Source organism: Battus philenor, unplaced genomic scaffold (assembly GCF_028537555.1).
Source record: "Battus philenor isolate CCGP_79_NKW_IND1 unplaced genomic scaffold, ilBatPhil1.0.hap1 SCAF_27, whole genome shotgun sequence".
Classification (NCBI taxonomy): domain Eukaryota; kingdom Metazoa; phylum Arthropoda; class Insecta; order Lepidoptera; family Papilionidae; genus Battus; species Battus philenor.
In genome coordinates this window covers 6,234,582-6,261,710 of record NW_027181690.1, presented here as the reverse complement: position 1 = coordinate 6,261,710, position 27,129 = coordinate 6,234,582, and the positions used below count along the sequence as shown (strand labels likewise).

The following is a 27,129-nucleotide window of genomic DNA, read 5'->3' as shown; positions in this document are numbered from 1 at the left end:
AAATAATTTTAAAAAAAATACCTTTATTGGCTTCTTATAAAACTTTACACATAAATCACAGATTTGTGTGCTAACTAGAGAATATATATAAATTAATGTAATTTCAATGGAATCTAGTTTCTATATAGTAATAATTTGAATACATAGAATAGGCTCTATTTTTCAGTCACATATAAAATATTATCGTAAAGTTCTGATTCCATTAAAAAAAGGATTAACGGCCTAATGGAGTAGCTTGTAAGCAATTGGCTTCAGTAAATATTAATTTAACATGTTGAAAGTTATAACTTTAATAAATAAGTAATTATTTGCTAGAAAGTTTCAGCAAAGTTTTTGTCAATAATATTTAAAATAGTATTATTAAATCAAAGTTTTTTGTAAAATATATCCGTATATGATATGTTTCTTAGTTTATTAAAGACAAAGAATAGAATAATAATACAAACAAATTCGAACAAATAGTCGAATAAACATTATAATGTTGTCGATTGGTAAGCGAACACTGAATAAAAGTGACTGGTTTATTAAAATAGATACAGACATTTGCATTGCTAATGCGTCCGGCAACGGCTGGTTGGATCGTGAAAAGTTTGCCAAATCTATATATCCTCCTTGGTTAGAAAATATAAATCTTTCTATCTGTACGTTTGTTTCTTTGTAATATGTAAATATAAGTATATTATCAACCAACTGCAGTCTGTCTATGAAACAACATTTAAAGTTTTTTTTTAGTAAATTATGTTTTGGACTATACAATAAATTTATTCTTTTTTGTTTCTATAAGGAGGAAACACAGTAAATAAAAAACAAAAGATATCAGCCAGTGGTAGTCAACTATTTCTTTCATGGTCCAGAAATTTGTTTTAACGTTTGAATGTTAGAAAGAACCAATATATTAAATTTTATTCAAAACTAATATAAAATAACACGAAAAAGGCTAAGTACAAGCAAAGAGAGCCGAGTATGTAAGGCATCATTACTATCGGGTTTGTAGGTAGTTATTTCTTGTTAGAGAATTCGTTATTACAACATTTAACAATTTTTAATAAATACCACGTAACTGGTAGTCTGAATAAATTATTATCATAAGATAAAAATGTAAAACAATATAAGATATAAATATGTTGAACAAACATACGTATAATACTAATGGAATATACTGATCTGCAAATGACTTCAGCACACTTTCGGAACGTGTTCGACGTCAGGACATTTGAATATTACCTATACATTTAATTATATATTAAAAAAAAACACATATAGCTAAGTTTCTTTCGTCTGTTCTTCTCAGATCTGTGGCATTTATCAACTAAATAAGTTATAGTTTCAACTTGTCGTCAAAAAGAGATGTCTAGAGTAAAATTAAAAAGATTTTTTGAAATTGAAAATAAAAATAACACGCGTTACTTATTCGTAAAGTCATACGAAATATTAAAATAAATAAACAATTTATAAAAACCAGAAAAATTCGCTAGTCATACGGAACACGCGTCTTTTGTCAAGTAAAACGATATTGGCGCGTGGAGAGATCAGCGGTTACGTAAATAGAAGTTCGTCCAATATAATTTTATTGTCATCATTTAAATAATTCGCGGAATAGTGTCGTATCAATTAGTACTCTATCATAAAGGAAGCTAATAGTTTTAGTCAGCATTAATTTTGAACAAGGCCTTATAGGTTTTGTTGGTGTTTTTTTTTTAATTATGACCGCTATGATTATTTCACATAATATGCGATTATTATTTGTTTTTTTTTTTATATAATTAATTGTTAAATAAAATATCATCATCATTTCAGCTGTAAGACTTCCACTGATGGACACATGTCTCCCCTAGAGATTTTCTAATTAAAAATTAAACCATTTAGAAATATCTGTCCACCTTGTGGGTGAAAATATGGTTGTCAAAAAGGGTAATTTAATTTTCTTCTCCGCCTCTTCCTTATTGCTGAGGATTATACTCTCCTGGATCAGTGATCATTATCTTCATAATGCTGCACTACCTATTTCTATTGTGCCTTGTGGAGCATAGTATAAAGTTTTGTCGGATTTAGTCCTATGAGATGGGACTACCACATCTTGAAAGTTTCCACTCGAATTTCCTATTTATCATTACGTGTTTTTTAATATATTCATGTTACCGTGTTTGGGGCAGCACTTTACATTATCGGGTAAACATTTTTTTTTAATATTTTAATTTTATTTATCATTTTCCTTTCATCCTTTTCAATTTCCTATATCATTTATTTTATGTACTTCACAATCTCTTTCTTTACTTCTCTTTTGTATCTTCTTTCACACATCGCCTTCCTCCACTTGTTCTCATTCCTAGATCATTGATTATAACAGTATAAATCTGTTTATTTGACTCATATATAACTTTTATTTATATCTTATTTTAATATTTATTTCTAATAATCATTTTCTTTCCGGTAAAACTCATTTTATATCTAATCTAATTAACATTATTGCCCGCCTTTGCTATATCATCTTTCTAGAGAACTTTAGGACTCTATTACGTGTTGCAAATTTTCTTTTTTTAGGTTTAAGTAGTAAGTTAGCTTTTTATTGTAGTTTTACACAATAGATCACGAGAAGTAGCTGGAAGCAGGTAGAACAAGACTCGTTATTGTGACAATCTTTGGGGGGACCTATGACTTACAGTGGGTGTCTATCAGCTGATGTGATGATGATAATGGTAGCGTAGTAAACACGAACAGGATAGTAAATACAAATAGCTGCATGTTTGTCATTTATGTATCATAGTACTCATTAAGTGCGTATTATAATAAACAAACATTTTGGAATAATAAAGTAAATCGAGGAAGAAAATTAGCGCATCAAAGTTTATTGTACCTGAAAGTTTTTTCGTAGCATGCAAGTACAGTGCCGTTATCTTGTAAAAACAGCTAAACAGTTTTAACAAATATTTTTTTCATAATTTTCTCTTGTAAAATCTGGACTATGAGTCTATTTTTAAATGTTTACAATTATATTGCTTTTTTCTAATGAAATAAATAATGAAGTTGTACTATAAGTGCGTAATAAATATTTCTTAACTTCCTATATTGATTCATCACAAGGAAGATCCTTATTGTGACCATTTAAATAAATTGTAATAGTACATGAACATTATATTTCTGTATTACTTTGGATGTACACAACTGCGGAAATTTTGTTTATAAAAACTCTAATACCAGCCACATCCTACCACTATTATTGGAATATCGGTTATGATATGTGGTGAGAAGGTGCTAAAACTGAAATGTTTATCAATGACAAGGTGACAGGTTAATGTGCTTGTATAATATGACCCATGTTTAAACACAAATTTATGATAACTATTTTAATTCTTTAAAATTAGGAGACAAGCATCACTTTTAACGTTTCAACGTTTTTGATCTACAAAGTCCGAGTTTGAAACGATGTGTCGGCCTTTTTCATTTCCGGAGAATAACCTATGTCTTTTCAGGGTCAGAGTGAATAGGTATCTACGGAGTCTGCTTCAACTTCGACCATATCATCTCTTTCTATCAGGCAATTTGGTGGTCAAATGCGGAAATATAAGCGTTAAAAATAAAGGTTCATCAGAAAGCACTTGATATGATTTTCACATGAATATCTAAATTGCCAAAAAAGATCTAATCAACCAAATTTTCTTATTTGAAACTACGTCGCGGTTCAAAGTTGAATACGCTGCGAAATCGGCAAACGCCAATTCATGTAAATCTTGCATTACATTTATAAAAATAGGCAGAAGTGAGATATCCACTTAAGTAATTATTAAATACCACGACCTAAGTGATATTATTTATTGAAATATGTTGCTAAACCGTGAAAAATGTAGAAGTAACGTACACTGTAAATACACCGACTTTATTTCCCTAATGTGTGAATAGTGATTTAATATGTTACAGTAAAACAATACATTTTGAAAATTTTAATAACTGGCCAACATCTCGATGCATTAATTGGTAATTTGCAACTCTGCAGTTCACTCTGAAATTTTCTTTTACATGAATTCAACAGGTAAATAACTTCTAACGATAAAAATCTATATGGACAGATAGTAAGCAATAATAAATTTTAATATTTTAAAACTGAAATTTGAAAACACTTTTTTTTTACTATAATATCATTATATTTGGATAAGGTGTACCGTACATTTATTAATAACGAAAGAGCTATACATTCACCCATTAACAACCAATAACATCTGTAAATCAGACATTTTATAAAAAATCAAAAAAAGAATTATCACTGTAGCATATTTACGCGTTATTTCGTACTTTATGAGTGTTCAACCGGTTCGCGGGAGTCTATGTTCAAGGGCGTGTGTAATCAATAGTGTACGGCTGAGATTTTCTTGGAGCAATATTTGAGGTAAACAGAATGCACTTAAACCGCAATGTGCACATAATAAACATCGTTATTTGAAATTTTGCTACCATATACCATGCAATACTGATAAAGTTTTAACAAAGGCAAAATAAATCAATAAAGCATGTTATTATATTTAACATTATATTAGATTTACTAGACTAAGATTAGTATTATACATGTGACAAAAAGAACACTTTTTAGCGAAAAAAATGTAAATTGGCGTTAAAAAAGTGATTATCAAGTGTTTTGCTTGGTTGTTCTTGCTAGGATCGACATTCCGAACTTGGTTGTAGAATGTAATGAATAATAACTATGTATAAATAAGAAAAATAAATGTATAATATATCAATGTCTTGATATTTCAAAAGTGCTTAGAAAAGCCTATTCAAAAGAATAAAAGAAGTCATTATGCACATATTACTTAATATGTAAAAAGATAACAAAAACTCGTAATGCTTTTTTAACCATACGCTTTTAGATTTAGCGTTTAGAAATATGAAACTCTGTAGCTAAAAGTATTTTTTTTATAAAGCCATCTTTATTTTATTCATTAAAAAATTCCTCGTGCCTTAACGAGAATATATTAAATAATTAACTAATTAGTTACACCATTCTCCTTTACTACGATCAATTAATTCACCTAATTTTTCTTTGCCTACACGTTGTTCCACATTTTTCAACTCTTTTTTTTCTTCTTCTTTCAGATACTTTAAAATTTTTATTCAATATTCCACTTTTATCTACACATATAATTACAAATATAATTCACATGTCGCAGTGTTAATTGCTAGGCTCTTCTGAAAAGGCTTATATATATCGGCAATAGTATTTTATGCTCCATATTAATTTAATAACGTTTTCTGGGTCAGCTAGTACTAATATAACATTGTATTCCTGTAGTTTCCTTAATTTTTTAAATTTATAATATACAAATGTAAAATACTGTACCAATTCTTTTGGAAAACTGTTGATAAATAAAACTGATCTTATTATATTAGACAAACGGTCTCTACGCCATAAGCCATGGAGGAAGTATTATTCTGATACCATATGACTAAAATTTCTTCATTTCCTTTGTTACTCTCTTTTTCTTTTTATCAGTATCACTCTGTGCTATTTTTTTGGTTCATATCTTTTTATTTTCTCTAACCATATGTTCGGCTATAGCCATTCTTCATCTTCGTCAATACATGTTCATAGACTGTAAGGTATAGTCCGCACTTAAAGATCTTCACGATGACCCGTTTCAAGCTGTTCTCATATGGCGACTAACCGCAACCTTTACTACGTCGCCAGTCTACTTAATGGGGGCCTATCCTAAGTCCATCTTATGTGCATATTATTTGTCTTAGTGGTTATACAACCTTTAACTTTGTTTGGTCATCAATGACCAAACAAATAACAATTTTAGGAACCGATGTTTATACATTTGCTGGGAGATATTATTTGAGATATATATATGATTTGGTATGTTTGATATGGTATATGATTTGTACTAAATATAATAATAAATAATAAGTTAAAAGAATACGCGTATAAATATCACTTTGGATTGTAAAGTACTTAGGTAATTATAAACATTTATTATGTGGAAGTTTCCGTTGTTTGTTTAGGTTGACTTACCTTTAATTGGGCGAATTTATCGCTCATTTGTCAGCAAAAAGCTTTAAAACCTTAACATCTATTTTTAATCACTGTGTAAATAATGATCACTCTGAAATACTTAACAATAATTTGTTTTATAGTTGGAATGCGACAGGCCAATAACTTCTTGCAATGCAAAGTCTGTAGGGCAATAATTAATTTTAATAAGCATTTTGAGAACTGCGTTGTTTGTCCAGACCGAGAGGTATCGATAAAATTCTCGGGTCCATTGACGGCAAACGTATTTGGGCACAAAATAAACTTATTTGCTTATTAAATTCCCTTTCAATGTATATATTGAATTTGTACATTAGGGGCAAAAGTTCTTTGAAATCAATCTCATTGATTTTTACCAACTTTTAATGTCAAAAAAGCATTTTTATTGACATTAAAAGCTGTATGTAAGTTTTATTTTTTATTGTAGTAATAATAAAAATCATCGAGGCGTTCTTTGATATAGGTCTATGCGTTGCAGTGAATGTTTATCGGTTGATATGATAATGAATAAAATTTAATTTTTTACTGCAGCTTAAAAAATAAACAAATATTTCGGATATTGACCTTCTGACATTGGCCAAGTGCACTGACTGAGAGGTTAAAATAATACCTACATTAATAGGGTACTGACGTGGCAATAAACACCTTCCTTTTATCAGCATAAACATACAAGAAAAACAATTCTGTACAAGCAATAAAACATTTATTTATAAAATTAAAAAAGCATTGTGTTTAGAATGACTGCGCCAGATAAAATGTCAGAAAATTTTAATGACCATTTTATTACCAGATTAATTTACAATTAATTTTCTGTCAGTGAAATCACGCTAATTAAGATTTGAAGAAGGAAAATAAATTAAAAATAATTAATGATATGTGATCGACTTCTGGAATTTCGGTTCAAAGTACTTAAAAGCCGAGCATGTTTATCTGATAATGTTTATAGAAACGATAATTATAAGTATGTTTGAATTTAAATCGGATAAGATTTTCATGTTGGACAGTGGTCACTTCCTTCCAGTTTTATTGGAAATCTATAACACAGGCCTATATCAGGACCGTTCTATGACTAAAACAGTGCTGAATAAGTTTATGTCATACTGTAATTCTCAAGTTACATTCATGAACTTATTCAGGGATTCGCTAAAAAGTCGATTCCTGGCCTTTTATACATCCCCACTCATATATGTACATTATATATGTATGACTTCTTACTACACAAATATATTCTACGATGGGCGGGCGATACATAGACATTTTGTAATTGTTTCCAGTAATAAGTTATTTACATGAACTGCTTATACACATATTAATTCAAATTAATTCTTACATGTAATTGTAGATAAAATCGAGTGCAGCACATGCTAACTTATAATATTATAGCTAACTTATATTAAGTTACATAAATAAACAAATAAAATTAACAAATTTTCATACATTTCAATCGTACTATGTCCACCGCTTACCTCTCCCATAGATTTACAATAAAACCAGTTAGAGGCACTTCTTCGAGTACAATACACAATTTAAATTACTTATTAATTAAATGTCCAATTATGTTCATTTGTATTTATTGAACCTTTGTACATTACCCCCAAAGTTATTTAACTGTAAAATTATTTATCGATTTCAATTATATCAAATTATAATATCAATAAAAAGCAGTTTTTATATTAAACATCATCATCATCATTTCAGTTGACGGATGTCCACTACTGGACATGAACTTCAACCATAGAGTTCCATTAGGATAGGTTGGAAGCGGCCTGCTTTTGGCATCATCCGGCAACTTTAACAAAGTCGACTATCTACCTTCTTTGTAAAACCTATGCTACGCTTCCCAGTCCGTGCTCTCCAGTCCAGAATAAGGCTCCAGCTGTCATCTGTTCTGCACATCACTAAACTCTGATGTATAGCTGTTATAAACGAGTCACATATAATTTAAGAATTATCAGATCGTAATGCTTTTGAACACTATCGTTTTATAATATTTATACTAATTAAAATATAATCCGCTTAAAAGCCTAACCTTGTTAAGGATATATTTTTAAATATGAACCGTGAGGTTTAGTGCAGAGATCACGATTTACTATAACATAAATATTAAACATAAATATATTATTCTCTGAATAAATGGTCTCTATGACGTACACGGATTAAAGTGAGTCTGACTGTAATGTAGCGTGACAAACAGTCTATCAACACGAATCACGTGTAAGACTGGAGTCGATAAAGATCAGTCGACGACTGGCAAAAAATTAATACAGTCTACACTTTTTTTAAATTAGTTTCATCATTCATAAATCTAAAGACGACATCTACGATTTCGGCTACAGGTTTTATACTATTGATATCAGTTTTGCCTGCTCAATTATTGTTATATCATCTGTGAAATATAGGCACCATACATAACTATAGAAGCAGTCTGTGTAAAAAAATATATTTTTCTCTCAATGTATTCATTGATATGTATTAATATTTTTTTTTACAATTTCATTCATAAGGAAGGTAGACGTCCTAGAGCTGCATTATGATGATGTTGAAATTGTAAATTAAATAAGAAAATAAAACATAATGATGCATTAAATGGTTGTCAGTATAAGCCAACAGCTTATTTTTATTTGCAACTAAAGGTCGTAGATTTCTAGCTCTATTTCAACCAAGCACAAACTATCTCCTAGATAGTCTGAGCCATTTTAAACATACATAAAAGTACTCTATTCATGTATTTATAATCATGTATGAATGTATGTTAAAAGTTATTATATATACACACGTTTGTATGTTCATGGTAACTATGCGAGACTTGTCTCTCTTCTATTTTCATGTTACGGTTGCCTATAAGAAAATGCCTTAAATGATAAGACCGCTCATCGTACTTTTTTATTTTGCAACTATGTATTTCTTTTCTGGCGTGTACAGATTTCAATGAATAGAAAAAGTGCAAATTATATGTATCGAATTTAAAATTATTAGTAACACTAAAAAATACTAATCAGTTAATACAATATAGTTAATAATTACTATTTGCGAATTTTACTACAATTATTTTCATTTGACCAAAACACCAAAATTTGCGAGGTACTTTTACATTTTTCGGGAGCCACAAATAATCTTTTAGGGACGCCACGTAGGTTGTTAACCGTAGGTTGGGCTAGCCTGTAATAGACCATCACATCTCACAGATGGTGAAGGAAAACTTTGAAATAAAACCTGTAAATTCTTAGAACTTTGTCCCAAAAGAAGGGGGTGATACACCATACTGGATTTAATTCCGACAGTTAAATATACTATATTTAAACCTTACGTTTATTTCCTTGGGAAAATAGCTCAAGTTCTATAAATATTTACGTAGTTATCAATGCTATGCGCATGCTTGAGGTACTGCGTTGCTCAATTTCTCGGTATATCAACTGGAATCAGTTAGATAAGTCGTCGTGGGAAATTGTTCCGCTTTCACTCACATTAGCAAAGTTGTCGCGTCGTTTATGCAAACAATTGGTTCTAAGTTCTCTGTTCAAAGTTTAATTTACTTATAGCCGCCTCCTCTTCTCTTCATTTGTAATTGATACGAACAGAAAATTCTTGATGACCAAAGCTTTCTTTTTATTTTGCTATATTGAATGATGATGTTTGCCTGGACATGTCATTTAGAGGTCACCGGAATTGAACCGGCAGTACGCTGAATGCGCTAAGTATGAGTATAAATTGTTTTTAACAGAAAATCAAAATCATGAAAAGATGGTTGTTTGGGAAAATCACTGTTTGTAAATAGACCAAAGGTAAAAACAAACACACAAATAAATGAAGATATTCAAGGAGAAAATTAAAGCTAGTAAAATTATAGATAACGTTGTTTATCTATTTATATAAGCCTTCAACTAAGTAACAAAGTTTTTCTCTATATAGTTCTCTTAAGAATTCTTTGATATGACAAATTTAAAATGTAGCGAAGATGATTGTGAAGACTATTACTTCTTTTATAACTAAAAATATACAGTAACACTAATATCATATACATTTAAAATGCTTGTCGAAAATATTGGGTCCCGCAACCGGCATGATTGCAAATGCAAATAAGAAAAACAACGCATAGACCCCGTTATATTCTAGAACCAAAATAATCCGACAGACATGTGCCATCCATCACAGTCTAACACATTTAAAAATTTGAATATTATCTGTATAATAAAATATATAAACAGTATCTATTTTTTAAATCCTGTCAGGTAAGAGTGTTATTAAAAATGCATCTAGATACGAATAAAATTCTTTTAAATATTTTACTTGTATAAAATTCACAAAAATCAAAGTGAATGTGGAAATTATTTGCGACATGAAAGAATTTAAATGCTATTCGTCCGTTGCAAATTAGGAATCATTGCACCTTTGGCTTCCACGACTTATGTTTTAACCTTTTGGACGCACCTATTGGCCTTTAAGCCAAAACCGGCCCACGCTGTCTGAGGATAAAATACTGTTGAGAAAATTTTGTTTCACATCACTAACATATCGTATACATGTAAATCACAAAAATGGTTTAAGACAAAGCTAAGTGTAAAAATTCACATACACGTGTTTATTATTCAAACAGTATTATGTCGGCAAACTAAATAAATAATAAATCGGCCATTGTATTCGAAAGGAAAATTACGTTTTAATGTTTAGAAGGAACGATTGTCTTAATGCTACAAAAGACTTTTCTTGTTTTACCTTCTTAAATAACAGGTAAATGTAGCGTTTTTAATATACAGGTCTTAGAGTGCACATGATCCAATTGTCTACTGTATATAATCTGGTCTTTTACGATATTAAGGTTTTTTCTTAATTCACTCGCTATCAATATTAAAAGATTATATGACCAAGAAGACACTCATGAGAACTGCTCGAAACAAAACAGTACTATACAGGATTTTATATCGTAGTAAAAAGTTAATATTGGTCTACGTTAGCTTTATGTAGACTAATGTGGTTTTATGGAGCCCAGCGATAAAGGACTGAGACTTGAGACCGTAGGTCGCGGATTCGATTTCCAGGATACAATCTTATATAATTGACACATTATGCTGTAAGTGTATAGGAGTTCCACTTCCCACAAAGAAGTTTCCGGAGGATGGGCAGCAGTATCATTGCAAAGTAGCGGACCGTAATACCACACTGCGATCGCCAAACCGGCTTCTAAGCGTGGTGATTATGGCATATTCCCCAATAGATATCTTTGAGGGAGAGCTATGTCTTGCAGTGAGCGTCTAAGCGTTGAAACAACTATAGTAGTTTTGCGTAAATGGGTGCTGTTGCATACTATAACAGCCTAATTACTTCAGCAGGCTATAGAGACATTTTATTGGTATGAGGACACGATTTAACTATGTATTTATTCCTTGTTATTTCGTTGTTTATTGATGATTGTTTTACTGGGTTCACTTTAATTGTGTCGTAGTTATTATTATTATTTACGATACATATATTTTTTATTGATATTGTTAATTGATACATTATATTTGTATTATATTTAATAATTGAATTAAACCTAGCATGTGGTTTGAAATGATTCATTATAATAAATCGAATCGTAAACTACAAGAATGATTTAGCAAGTTCGCATTTGATTTATAAAGACTTAAATGTTAAAAGCTACGTTTTATGTGTCTTCAAAAACCTGAATGTAAAGTTTACTCACCGAAGTCAACTCTTCATAATCGACACCATGTGGCTGTGATTCATTGGTTAGCACTCTCCACATCTTCAAACCGTCTTTCTTAAGCAGACCTTCCTGCTTCCTCAGCACCAATTTGAGCTGCCTGCCGAACGCTTCTAAGTCTATCTTATGAACGTCATCATCCTGGTCCGCAACTACGTGTTCTTTGTCACGTAACTTATCACTTTCACTCGCATCACTGTCACTTACTGCACTGGAATTCGATACACTAAACTGTACGCTCACTGTATTATTTAAATCTCCGATTACGTCGATGTCTTCAATGTATTCTTTCGCTTCGACGAACATCTCATCGTTTAGTAGGGATGGACTGGTTTCCGTCTTCCATGGCTTAGATTTATCGTGTGGGACCTTGCCCGGGTTAGTCGTGTGGGAGTTCGCTTTGTGGCTGGTAGGGACGTGCCGCCTCGCCAAGTGGTGGGTGAGTTGAACCAGATGGTATTCTGGCACGTGGCTGTTATGCTCCACGTGGAATACATTCCGCAGTTCATCGGTTGACATGTGCTCATGTATCTATAACAAGAAAGATTTGATTACTAATCTACGTAGTACTACAAGTGTTACATTTAGTTTTATTACATAAAATTTTTAAAATATATTTAAAATATAACAATAAAAGTTTTTTAAACTGCTATGATATCTTTTGTTAGTTATGAATCATTCTTTGGGCATATTGAAAAGCTCTGATATTAAAAACAGTAATGCGACGCCGTTTCTTATATTAAAAAAGAACGTGAATGAATGGCTTAAAATAAATTTCATATATTGTTAATTAACCAATTGAACAAATCATTAGTATTTTATTCAACAATACTTAGAATGTAAGTAGTAAAATGATTGTATTGAATAGATGCAGTAAAATGATCTATATGTATATTTTCTTCGACGAATTGTGTTGTATTCTTATGTTATATTCTCTCATATGTCCATTGACACTGAGTACGCGGAACATAATGATGTGCGAACTTATCAGTGTCCTATCCAACTGTATAGTAACTGTATGTAAACTTTAATAAGTATTGAGTGGAATTAAATAAATAAATAAAACAAAAACAGATATTCAGTATATAAGCCTGATATAGAAGTATTATTATACGATAATACATTACGATTTTATACCATCTACTATACAAATATGTTGACAATTTTTATTGACATTTCAAATACGACTGAAATAGGATTTCAATTACTCGTATCTTTTTCAATAAATTTTTATCGAGTGTTTAAAATAATTGTTCATAACATGCACAACGGTTTTATGTCCAACCTTAAGGTTGGCCAGATAAACGCATATCCGTATTGGAAGTATTTTTTTTTTATATTTTGGTATGAATGTCAGCTGTTTGAGACTCGAAAACCTTGGGCTCGGTCAATACAAAACGAATCGTGCCTTTCGCGGCACATATCGAGATTTTAGAGATAAAAATAATAGTTAAATACGTAAATAATTAATGATTCTAATGTACATCACGCATTTTATTTTTTATTGCCACATTTGGGCTAAAACCCTAGAGGTTATGGCAATGATATTTCACAGTCAATGAGAGAAAAAACAAAGAAACTTTTTGAATTTAGAATTAAATTTGCACTGTAATTTTAATTCCAGTCTTATTAACCGTTTAGAAAGTTAAGTATGGCCTTACTTGAAAATTTTGCAACTTGCCAGTCACTGAGAGTTGACAGATTTTATCTATGTTATTTTAACTTTTGCTTATCAATTATAAAATTGATTAGCTGCTATTTATTTTGATAATAAATCAAAGCCCAAGACACGTAATAAATAAAAGAATATACTGAAACGAGAGTTATTATATATAGAATTACTTACGCGCAATAAAATTAGAATTATTAAGGCGCACAAGAATTAATATATATATACATATACATTTATATGTATACATGTAAATATATGTATATATATTTGATTACAGTCATTATTTATAACAGCGTAAAGACTAAATTTGTACATTTTATTATTCTTGATAGTCGCGTAGGTTTAACTGGACGACCTCTATCGACCGATCGACTTATTATATAAGAAGTATGAAGTATGAACTGAATGCGAGCAAGTTTATTTTTAGGTTAACATGCGAAGAAAGTTGTATTGTGCTATGTACGTATTTTGTAACAGATGATAATAAGTATGGGTGTAATTCTGTTACTTGGTTGCTATTATATCGAAGAAGGCCAGTAGAACGAATCTTACAGTTTTAGATAATCATTACTAATAGATTAAATATTTGAATGTTGATGTTTAGCGTAAACTTGATTTTTTTAAAGAAGCGCTAATGACCAGACGAATGTAATGATTATGGAAATAAAAAGAGTGAAAAGATTTGATTGCTTTTCTTTACAAATTTAGACAACCGTATCTTTCGATACTAATACTGATGATATAGTGCTTTCAAATAAGGTTTAATGCTTATAATAAGTACTTTGACATATTTGTCTTTAGTGAATTTCTATGACTAGTGTCTATGACCTAGAGTAGAGGCCTGATAGTAGACTGTTTTGTGATTAAGAAGTATTTAAAACTCTTTTATTTAAACTATGAAATGTTAATGTAGAGAATCATAATTTAGTGCTAGATTTTATTGAATATCCTCTGGAATTTTTCTGTGATCACTCTCATTGGTTCAAAATTGTGAGTAAATCTATAAATATAATAAAACCGAATAAAGGCGGCACAAAGCCGTGCTTCTTATTCTGATATATAATATATAGTATTTTGTTAATAGGACCGTTATTACACTAGCTATGTGCTCCAACCTTAACATACTAATGTTTTTGCTCTACAATTTGGCGGCATTAACGTGCCGTGAAGGTATATAGTACCTTCATCAAGAATTGCGACTGAAGCAGACAAATTAACTACAAGACAAAAGTTTAATAGAATTTAAGCTCTAATACATAGGTATTGTAGTTTAATTTTAAACGTTGCGAATTTGTAAGGGCAACGTTGCGAAATTCGTTTGCGTTCAGATGAAGTCGTACCGAGTCAATAGCGGTCACGGGTGGTAAGTAGCGGAACTGAGGCCGAAGGTTGCGGCTCTAGAAAGTTTAATTGCATTAATGAAACAATTGTTTCGAAGGTTTTGTTTTAAATAAGCTTGTGGTGCTCAATTTTGTTAGCTATTATCTCGTTAAAGTTAATAATAACTGGTTCTATTCATTTTTAATGTAGCCTAAGTGTAATAAAAAATTGGATTAGGTAAGACAGTACATAGCTCGTGCAAGCAATGGCCGTTGGGGCCGAAATGTTTTCAATTGGCGACCACGAGCCAGTGGACGCGGGGTAAGTAGGCACCCTAGTAGGTGGACCAACACCATAGCTAAGGTCGCAGAAAGTCACTGCATAGGGGCAGCCCAGAACTGATCATCGTGGCGATCTTAGAAGCCTATGCCTTTAAGTGGGCGTCTATCGGCTAAAAAAAAAGAAGTCACTACCGAGTAATATACTATGACGTTGTTGTAAGCAAGAATTGACTTTTAAGTAGTAAACAATTGTTTGATTTAATGATTAAGATCATCGGATGATCCTGGATGCAGACCGCTACCAGCTGGTCTTATATGTAACCAATCGGAGAGCCTTTTATTTCATAGTGAACATCTTACATGATTACGTATATATATTACGTATACATAAATTGGTTTTTCCTACTACTGCGAAACTTTAACATATTTCATTATTTAAAAAAAAACATAGTTTAAAATTACATAATTTTCTATTTTCGTCAAATACTAAAAATTAATGAGTACACTATAGATATTGTCTCGTATAATATAGATATTGAGTGTAATATTTTTATGTATGTTCGTCCATTTAAGCAACAAAATGAATTTAATAATATTTTGTAGATTCAAAATCCCTTTATAAAGTTATCGAAAATTTTTGTTAGTATAATATATTTATAAAAGTTACGAGCTTAATTGACATTGTTACGAGGTAACTGGCCAATAGTTCCGTCTCACAAAAAACAATGACGACATTATATTAAACAGACAAAAAATAATTTTGCAAACGCTTTAGCAACAGAAAATAAATAAATTATTCTTAATGGCATTACGCAAAACTTTGTAGCCAGTTCTTCACGTGACACGTTATTATGTTGAAGTTTTCGCACGTGTTCGATTGTTTTTATTTTTTTTTATTATATTTCTAATTTTATTTTGAAACATTATACAGCAAAGTTGAATCATAGATCTTTCTTTATGAATATATAATACATATTGACAATCTAATGCCGGTATCGTATTTCATGCCTATTAATCTTCAACCGAATTGAAGATTTAAAAACTTAAAAAGTATCTTTATTTTGTTGTATTCAGAGTTTTTTAGAATAATTTGTATTCACAATATTTTACAAAAAATAATAATCGTATATAAATGTAAAACCTGTATCGTCATTACCTAGATTATTATTTTATGAATTAATGAAAAATTGGATGACAATTGGATAAAAGATAACGTTATGCCAAGTATAAAATTAATATGATACAATATCGACCATAACTTTACTCTGAACTTATAATAAAATTACTAAAATGAAGCAGCTTAATTTCATTCGAGAAAGATTATAAAGTTGAAATAAAAAAACTGCTTCGACTTTTGAAAATCGTGGCGATCTTTCTGGAAGACCGATTTCTCATGACTATGACTTTAGTCAAAAAATCAAAGTAGTTAGTCGGAATATTAAATAAAAATACTTTTTTACGCCACAGATAATAAAATGGTTCATGCATACAAATGCATATATACTACTACATAAGTAACTGTAATATAACATCTGTCCCCAACGAAATTATTAGTAAGCTCTGTTTCTTTTTCACACGAACGTTTGAAAGTTCCACCTGGAAGATGACCTTGTAACGTTACAACATACGAGTAATAATGTAACAGAAAACATTCAGCTGGTCTAAGTTTTATTTTGCTGTACTCAAATAAAAGTATTACAATAAAGATGTTCGAAATATAAAAGCGCGCGAAAATCGTATTAAACGTTTTTAGCGCGAAAGCATCTGACATTCGATTAGCCTCCATTTTGTTCTTGCTCGACTTGACTGCCATCTTGACTCGACCTTGCTCCAGAAAGGCACCGGTTCGTTTTGCAACTCGGTGGGAAACTTCATTCATCTGTTAAATCAAATTTTGATTGCATCTTGTTTAGTACATCTATAATTTATTGCTCCCATACATTATTGTTATTAACATACTTGAATACCCTTCCAATCATACGTTAATCATATAGTTAAAATAATGATTTTATAAGTAAGATGCATTTTAAAAAAACTGTGGTTGCCAAGCTTTTTTTTTCACTATGTGATACAATTTTAGAAAATGTCTATCAATTAATGTTACGAAATTCACATTAACATTGCCATTACATTGAAAAGTGATAAGACGGGCTAGGCGTTCACTCACAAGTGAAACAAAATTTGTCGACAGTATTGCAATAAAAACCATGCAACATGGTGTTTGCCTTCGTTATTTTGAAATATTAGATTATAAGCCTCATTATTTCATATAAATACTACTCTCGAACGTGATCTAAATAGTATTACTAGGTGGTGACATGGAGACGTGGTGATTTCTACGTCTTTGATCTACACTGTTGCCTCGTATTTATAGATTCAGAGAGCTTGAAGCTTCAGATCTCGGTGGACGCCAACCTGAACCGTCGGCCGTTCGGCTTCCGTCGAGAACCTCGGCTTAGGTCGTATATCACAGGAATTATTATAATTGGGCGTAACAATCCGAGGTTAGGTTTCCGAAAGAGCCCTTGTGCTCAGTTACTTTGAAGTGATCTAGAACAAACGACCTTAGCCCTCTGCATCTCCAAATCCATTTACGTTCTTGATGCCAAAGAGCATTGGAGGATTTATTACTGGAAAAGGACGCCATCGAGCTCTTAACTCTCGGAAGCGGGCACTCCATTGAAAGAGTTAGAATAAGGGCCTCCGAGAGGGACCTATGCTTGGGATGTCACTCAATACGCGCTTTGCATTCCCATTCAAGAACACCTGAGAGAGCCGAACCATCCCTTAGTCTTTTTTGCCTGGCTAACATTACCATCACTTCGAATTATTACAAAACTATAAAAAAACCGTCTGAGTTTGTTTTTGGCTCGTCACAGATCATGATGCATTTGTAACCTTCGAAGCCTTAAGATGAACGATATGAATACAGAGAAGTTCAATTTGATTCTAGTTTGTATTAAATTGGGTCCTTTCGGTATTTTTTTCATGACAAACACAAGTGGTTACTAGTAATGATTCTATGTGAATAAAAATATAATTAAATTGACAAATAATACACTACATCTAGACTAACTGACTTTGTATTGGTTGTTAGCAATGATTTCGTGCACATTCACCGAAGTTTGATTACCATAATGGTATAATTATACGGACCGGAACAACATAGTTATATCCTTGATTAATAAATCGTAGTTCCTTTCATTGTGCCAAATAAACAAATTTCAAGCATTGTTCTACGGATCATTGTCTGCGAACAAAAAACTTGTTTTTGCATCGGCTCTTGTATTTACATACAAACGAATTTATCTCTCATTCGGTGTATATTATGTCATGTAAATAAACAGTTCCATTATATTTCCCTTTTTTAAGTGTAATTTATACGTTCATGTCACTGTTGATTACACATTATTATGATATTATTCTCACATCAGCTATATATCATGCTATTGCAGTGATCAAATAATACAGAATTCTAAACGAATTTATTTTAGAAATAAGTAAAATGACTTTTAAAAACTCTACTGGTTGAACCATGGTCTTTAACTTCGGACCTTTGTGGTAAGTTCCCAGGCGTTCCACGAGCTTTGGAGAGGGCTGCGCGAGATTTCTCTACGAGATTGAATCAGGGTAGAGGAATCTGTGGATAAAACAGAGTAACAAACATAGCCCAATAGATTGGCAGTTGACGAGTTCATAAAGTTCATTTTGTCGACAGATTTTAAAATTGTATACAGCGTGAATTATTAAATAGAGTGTGCTATTCTCAACATAGTATACTAACTAATTATAATAATAAATAAATATTTCAATATTTTTATTTGAAGTAACCATTATTAAGGGTTTGCTGTCACATAATTTCTGTATATACTTTCTAAAAGACCCACATATTTAGCAATAACATATTACGTTTGCGATTCGTATACGATAGCTAACAAAGTTTTATAAATAAATATACCAAATTGATTTGTAGAGCTAATAAAGGTTATAGAAACAAATTTAATAAAATGGCATCGAATATACTACAGAAGATGTCGAAAAGATCACTTATTAATGTGTTATTTACTCTCAATCTTGTCAATAAGTGTGCCGTGGACTTCTTACATGTTATTACGATGGTCTTATTTAACATATATTATATAATATCATCAATCACTGTTGAATATATCGATAATTACAGACTTACAAAAACAGTGTATGTAAAACTACAATATTACTCCGATATCTGCTTGCGTAACCTGACTGATATACAATTTATTACAAAAATAAATAAGAGGTTAGTGGTTAGATTATTATAAATTTTTATTTAATTTTATAGAGCCATGCTGTTTACATTTTTAGTAGAATTCTAATACATGAAAACGTTTAAGCCATTGTAAAAAAAAAACAATTTTCGAGGACAGCCTAGGCACAGATTCGCTAAAGGGGCCTTTGGCGTCCAATCACATCTAGGGCTTAGCGGTGTCACAAACCTGCGCAATAAATTATGTAACGTTCTGAGCTGAGTCTTTCAAGGAAGACCTCGAGTTTATCATATTAAAATAATATTTTGAACTTATTCTTTTTTAATTAAAACGAATATTACGATAAAAACTGAGCAGTGATAGCCCAGCGGCACAAGACTGAGGCTTGTGATCCTATGTTGCGGGTTCGATTTCCGGGAGACATTGTTATATAATTCATACTTTGTGCATTTATTATATAGGATTGTCACTGCTTACAAACAAGTTTCCAAAGGATAGGCAGCAGCATCTTTATGTACCATAACATCACACTGCCGTCACCAGCCCGCCTGCAAAGCGTGGTGATTAAAGTATATCCTTCCATAGACATCCTTGGGGGAGGCCTATGTCTTAACCAATGCATTGGGCATCTACAGGCCGAAAAAAACGACGACAAAAAGATTGAGGAGTGATAACCACGGACTCATAAACGCAACCCACAAGGTTGATACATGACCTTTCAGCCTTACTTAATGGAATGCCATGGGGGAGGTCTAAATGAAGATGCTGATGATTTGGAAAGAAAACCAAGTTGATTTGATGTTACAAGTCTATTATAATTCTCTTCCTTTAAACTCGCAATTGAAAACTACTATTTGGCTTCTCAAAGTGGTACAAACCCGTCTGCTTGAGTGTTTTGAACGTATTAACAGGAAAACTACTAACAACCTGAATAAGCTAATAATTACAAGCAAAGGGCAAAAGTGAACGAAGCATGATGGTGGTTCAATCAGATCCGAACGGTAACCCCAACTTGGACACTATGGTTTTACGACGCTCTACTAAGTAGCCAACGATCCAGATTGACGGCGTGATATCTTAAGGCGAAACCTTGTAAGAGAGGTCACGACCTTCAAAATTGAAGAGAACGTCGCAGAGGAGGGGATGTTGAACCCGCAAGTCCGACTTTGCAATAACTATGATCCATGTAAGGCAAAATATGGAATAGCCCATTGTAAATCCTTTTGTGTAAAATGTTTACGTCTCTTAAGGCTATTTATAATTTGAAATACAATAACTGAATGTCTCGCATGCTCTGTTTAGGCGAGTCTTTAGGTATGTGGAGACAATGGGCTGCAAACACAATTATTTTTATTTAATTTTCCACGGTGATTAGCGTAGTGGGTTTCTGTAATTTTTTAAGGTTAGAATCACAACGATCAGAATTTTGCGATATAAATTACGTATCATCACTTTGAGACTCGTGATAGTACGAAATAAATAGCATAGTTATTACTACTCTTTTCTTAAATCAGAATCACCGTGCTGTTCAACGGTAGACAGAGGCGCAATTAATAGATAATATCAAGTAAAATATCCAGTAAAGTTAATTTATTTTGTCATCATCCTAAGTCACTATATTTTTTCCTGAAATAAATAAATGCGGGAGTTTTTCAAACCGTATCTGTCATAACGTCGTACGATATTTGGGCTAATGATGTTAGGAGAGACACATCATTCAAAATGACATTTCGGTGATAACCTACAGGTGTAATAGTACTTTTATCGAAAACTTTACTTTGAGTTGCGAAAGGTAGTTTTATTACAATAGGATTATAAAGTATAACCCCTAGTTTAACTAGATCATGAACTAATAATAAAAATAATTATTAAAAGGGTAGAAAGAAAACTAATTTTTAATTAACTTTAGTAATCTTTATAGTAAACACTATAAACATATATATAAACTTGCGTGTACACTACTATTTATTTAAAATAAAAAAGTAGGTATCAACAAAATATGGAATATCGATGGTGTATTTGTGGGTCAAATATTCGTATTATCCCAGGGTATTATTTAAAACATAAAATCATACGAATACTGAATATTATAAAGTTCTGCTCGAAAAAAAATTACCTTATTACCTTAATTAAATTACCGTTGGTATCCTTTCATTCTTTTGATATAGATGCTACTGTTTTAACTTTTCGAAATCAGCTTAAAGTACAATTTAAAGGAACACAACCATCTTTTGTGAATACACCAAAAGTTTTATTATTACACGCGTGCGGACCAGTAATTATTCTTCACTAATGTTTTCCTCGGTCGTGACGTACCTCGTCAGGCGTGACGGCGCCTAACCTACATTGTCCCGCGTTAGGTTGACCATATCCTAAGCAGTTCTAATTTTGACGTTGATTCCTAGAATTAAATTGAAAAATGAATACAGAGGCATAACATCGGGCTCTGTCGTTCTGTGAAGACGAGATGTTTTGTTTTGATACTGAAGGTTCCTTACAATAAACGAGTAGTAATTAGTACCAAAATACTCGACATGGACGGATTTTTTGGAACTTTTTATTGAACATTACGGCTGTACAACCAAAAATGAATACAGTGGAAATAATGAATTAAAATTTTATCATGTATTTCAGCAAAGCAAAAACTGAAACTGTATTTGTGGTTGACAAAGTTACATCTCCTTTAAAAAAGAAACACTTGTTAATGCATCTTAAAGTTTTTGTTTATAATTATTAGGACTATCCGGTGAATATAGTATAGTGAACATGGCTATCATAGCCTAGGCAGTTGTGACGTATAAAGAAAAGTTACATTCGTCGCTTATGTGTTTTTTACGGCTTACTTTAATGTCCGGGAGCGGTAAAATGATTTGCTAATTTTAATTTACGACAAATTCAAAAGACGCACGAAAACCGAAAGGCGCGCGTTAAATTTTAAAAGGCCCTTAACCTCGGTATTTCATTACATTAAATAAGATACAAACGCGGTGACTTTAATTATTTTCAAAGTTAAAATATTCTAAATTATTTCACGTGCGCTTGAATAGCGATAATTAACCAGATTACACAAGCGATATACGATTCGAAGTCTTTATAAATTGTAAAAAAAACAGGCATGATACTTCATCTCTTTAGTTGTTTTAAACAAGCTAAATTTGAATTTTTTTATTTCAGTTAATAATTTTATTAAAACAACCAAAGATCAGCTCTGTATATTTTATGTGTCTGGTTCCATCAATTAGTACCACAAAAATAATTTAATAAATATTTTGCTTTCATACCCCCGCTTGAATTAATCAAGATAACACAATAAAAAGACTCGCGTTTATACTTTACACAGTAATTAATCATAGCTTTGAAAACTTTAAAGTGGTAAATGTATAGTTTATTTTCTGCCTGTGTGTTAGTCCCTATATATCCCTCCGGAAAAATAGATAGACAATATAGTAAGAAAAATCGCCCTCAAAATTCGTATTAATACGTATTAAAATTTGTTTTAATTTAATATCTGTTCCTATGGATCTTATATAGCCAGAAGTCATTGGCCTGTGGCATTCAATTAGGAACAATAAATTAATGTAACATACACAGTAATCACAATATACAGGGCAATTGGAAATAAGCGTAACAGTTTTAAAGATTTTTACTAACAAATTAACTAAACATTCAAATCTTCAAAATTTCAACACCTGTAGTCTAACACCCTGTATAGTATGTCTTTACATGTAAGGAGATAATACACTATCGTTTTAAAGATATTTTGATTAAGTACAGAACCCTTAAGTTTATAACACAGGCTCTAACATTGTTTGGTTTTATTAATAAATACCATATTGCATCTATAATTCTGCGATACTGAATAGACAAATAAAAAATAATAAACATATAAAAACTTAAATCGAACAAATTTAGATATGTCTTTTTAATAAGAAATAACACTAATACTCTAATTAAAAGGTATGTATCTCTAGTTTTATTTTGAAGCTTTAATATTTAAATTATGTCGTAAACTGAAGATTATCAGAATTTATGTATACCATTTAGTCGCGAATTGGTGAAATAAGTCAACAAAATTTTTATTTTTTATTTTAATGTATTTGTTTTTTCCTTATTTGCCTTCAAGGTGGTATTTAATTAATAAATATCTGATTTATTATATTCCCATTCGAAGCCTAGCTCAAATAACCAGGTTATTTAATCTTTATTTATTTAATAAATATATACATAAACATAAGTACGGTTGTTTATTGGATACTGCAGTAGTTAAAATAACTAATTGTATAGCAGACGAAACGCAGTATACAATTATCTAGGATTTAATAAATATTTTCGTGTTATTAGAACACATTGCCGGAAAACCTGGCGATAAGCTCCAAAACTTATTGTCACCGGCAAAGTTGACTAGACCAAAGTGACGTAGTGCGCTCAGCTGACCAAATCTGAACGAACCATTCTCAACATAAACGTTTCTCAGGCCGTCCAAGTAGTGGATATCTAGAACAGATGTAGGAAGATCTTGAAAAACAAGATGACTATACAATTTAGGTCACGACCCTTAGGATTGGGGAAACGAGGTAAGAAAAGAATAATATTACAACCATATCGGAAACATTACAATATTTTTGTAAGCGCGTCTCTTATCAATACATAATACCATTTTTTGTAACTTTCCAGTATTTAAAATACAATTTTGGACTTTGTAACGTGTTCTGTAATTTATTTTTCCTAGTATTCATGGGTTTAACTACAATCCGAACTGATTGTTAATCCAAATTACGTTTTTAATGAGTATCATATCATCGTCATTTCATTTCGACCTCGCTTATAGACTTCCAGTAGGACCGGATGGAAGTGGTCAGTATCTAGCGCCTTCCTACGAGCTTTGCGTGGTCGTCTATCCACTTTGTAGGACATCGTACGCAACGCTTGCTGGTCTGTAGTTTCCACTCTAGAACCTTAAGGCTTGCATGTCGTATGGCTTGCCAAGTGCTAATTTGCTGGTTTATATCGGTTACTTTGGATGGTCTATAGACCTTAATTTCTGTTTCCATCTCATACAAAAATCCCGAGCATAGCCCTCTCCGTAGCTCATTGAGAATTTATTCATGAAAAACTCTTAAATATTTCAAAACACGTTCAATTCTGATAAATATCAACTATATAACACGAAACAGAGCGCTGATCACGTAAATCTATAAACTTTTTACACGTAATGATATGTAACAAGTAAAGTAGTTCAAAGGATTATAAGGACCTCTACACATGAAGGTCACTTCTTTATTTGAAAAGCGATAAAAGTGAAATAATAACATAAACCATATAAAATAAAAATAGAGATAAAATCTGCTACAAGATTGTTATTACCTTTAATACAATAGATATAAGTTAATCGGATGCATATTTGCTAAAATTAAAGGCTTGGTATGTGAAGTAATTTTATGTTGAAAGAGCCCCGGCATTCGAATGGACAAATGAAACGGATTACTCCACCAACTCGAGTGTATAAAAAAAATATACGTAGTGGTGAGATTGAAAATCATTCCCTTTAATAACTTATCTTTAGTAACTTCTATCTCTAGTAACCGAGGTTAAAAGTCCATGTCCACAGTTTCGTGTTAGTACTTTTACATATTATTTAAACAGTGTTAGGAAAACATCAACATCATCCCGTACGATATCTAATGCTTGACTTAGGCCTTTCCATAGATTTTCAAAATGTCGACTGGTCGGTAGTGGCCTGCAACTTGGAGTTAGGAAATAATGATCCTTACTTCCAAATTGAATTACAATAATTATTAATTAGTATTCTTTTATTATTGTTATATTAGTATATATCTATCTATTCGGGGCTAGAAATATGGATATTTGTTTTGGTATAGGCCTCCCTCGTGTTAAAAAACACAATCCAGTAATTACTATACCTTTGAATTGACATAAAAACCGTGTAACACTATTAATTAAAAAGTTTATTTTCCATAAATATTTAATTATGTATTAAACATTTAACAAATAACTGTTAGTGTGGCGATGCCTTAACGAACGAGCGCTGGCATTCTCCCCTTCCACTTTCAATCTCTGTAGACCTCACTTTCGTTTTCGCCACCACAACGCGGACACAATACTATTATGTCATACCCGTAATTGGTGTTAATTACATATAACTTTAATTACCTACCTAAATACAGTACCTTCATAATAATATTATATTATTTAAGTAATTTTTATGAGCAAATGATGTAATTTCTACCTTCTTAAGTCATATCTATGTAAACGTAACGTATTTCGCAATTTTAGATATAGTAAAAAAATTTACGAATATCTATTTATTTATTATGTTTAGACTCGTAGCAATAATTACACATAATTTCATAAATTTCATGTAATTCGCAATACATTCTTAATATAGCATATTGTTTATGTGCCATAATTTTAAATCTTATACGAACAATAGAGGCTTACATGATAAATATAAGAAATAAATATAGACTCTTAAAGTATAAATTTCGTATTAAAAAAGTTTACAATTATTTCATGGTACGTATATGTAATAAAGTTCAAAGTGGGTTGAGAGGCTATTTTTCTTATAGAAACGCATACTTTCAAACTGTATCTCTTATAGGTATAAAACTTGGCCTGTATATATGTTTTTGGTATGATAAAACTTACCATGATATGATCTTATATAATAGCACCCACCAAACGCAGAGTGCAGGCAAGACGAAGCGGACTGGGGACAACTAGTTTTTATCGGTAGAAAATAGATGATTAATAGAAAGTTAAATGTATAACGAAAATTAGTTATTCGTTGTACATTTATCTTTCTCTGTGTCTATTTATACATCACATATTTTCAATTTAATAGTTATTTGAATTTGCATTATAAAATATATGTCAAAAGAAATACATAAAGATTCGCAGTTTTTTTTTTTTTTCTTTCAAGAATTGGCGGACAAAACGTTAACAATGTTCGGAAATGTTTGTGAACTATAGCGTCACATAAACATGTGATACCTTTTCGCACTACAATAAAAATGTGTCACAATTGCTGTCCTTCAACCGAAGTTTTATTGGGGTCATAACATTTTAGTATTAAAGACAAATTAGATATTGTCGGCGACTATAAATGTCATTGTTATTTTTATAGGATACGACATATTTATGCGGAACTAAAATAGAAACTCCAAGTATTAAACATGTTTGATAGATATTCGCTACAAACATTGTTTAACAATATTTTTTTAGTATAATGAAAAGCAATGTAAGCTTTTTAAGCACACAACTCGTATTTTAAATAAGTTGTACAACATTTTTAAGCTAGAATGGTTACTATTACTTTTAATTTATGAATATGTTGCTTAACAGGCGCAACTATATAAATACTATGCGAGGCGCTGTGATAGTTTTTCGAATTTATTTCAGTAAAAGGAATTGATTTTAAAATTCAATTCTCGTAATGATGACAATATGAATAATTTTATATCTGTATTCTGTTATAACAATGAAGCAACGGTTGATGACCTGAGTTAATATTTATAAGTCTATTGTCATTTATTAGGTCACCAAAAGTGTTCAAGATACATAACACGACTCCTTGATTCCGGAAATTGAAAAGAGGTTAACAGTTGCGGTGACAATCCTCCGATGACAATGTACCTATAAAATATTGTTATTTAAAAATGTACCAATTATCAACTTGCCTATAGTTAGTAATTAAACAAAACAAAGTTTGAAAACATTGTGAATATTAAACCTTATTAATTGCAGCTGTGACTATGAAAATATATATGAAAATGCTTAATTTACTTTATAGGCCAAAATTAAAAATTGCTACATATATCTGAGATGTTGCGAAAAAATATCTAATAATTATATAATTTGAAATTTTTGCT

General features: G+C 31.2%; 1 protein-coding gene across 1 annotated transcript in view; it reads right to left on the bottom strand.

Moving 5' to 3' along the window:
* Positions 1-27,129, bottom strand: part of sona (sol narae) — a 166,646-nt gene that overhangs the window by 42,565 nt on the left and 96,952 nt on the right. The window contains exon 3 of the mRNA XM_068768851.1: positions 11,703-12,254. Coding sequence (XP_068624952.1) covers positions 11,703-12,254 — 552 coding nt within the window. The remainder of the gene's footprint in view (positions 1-11,702; positions 12,255-27,129) is intronic.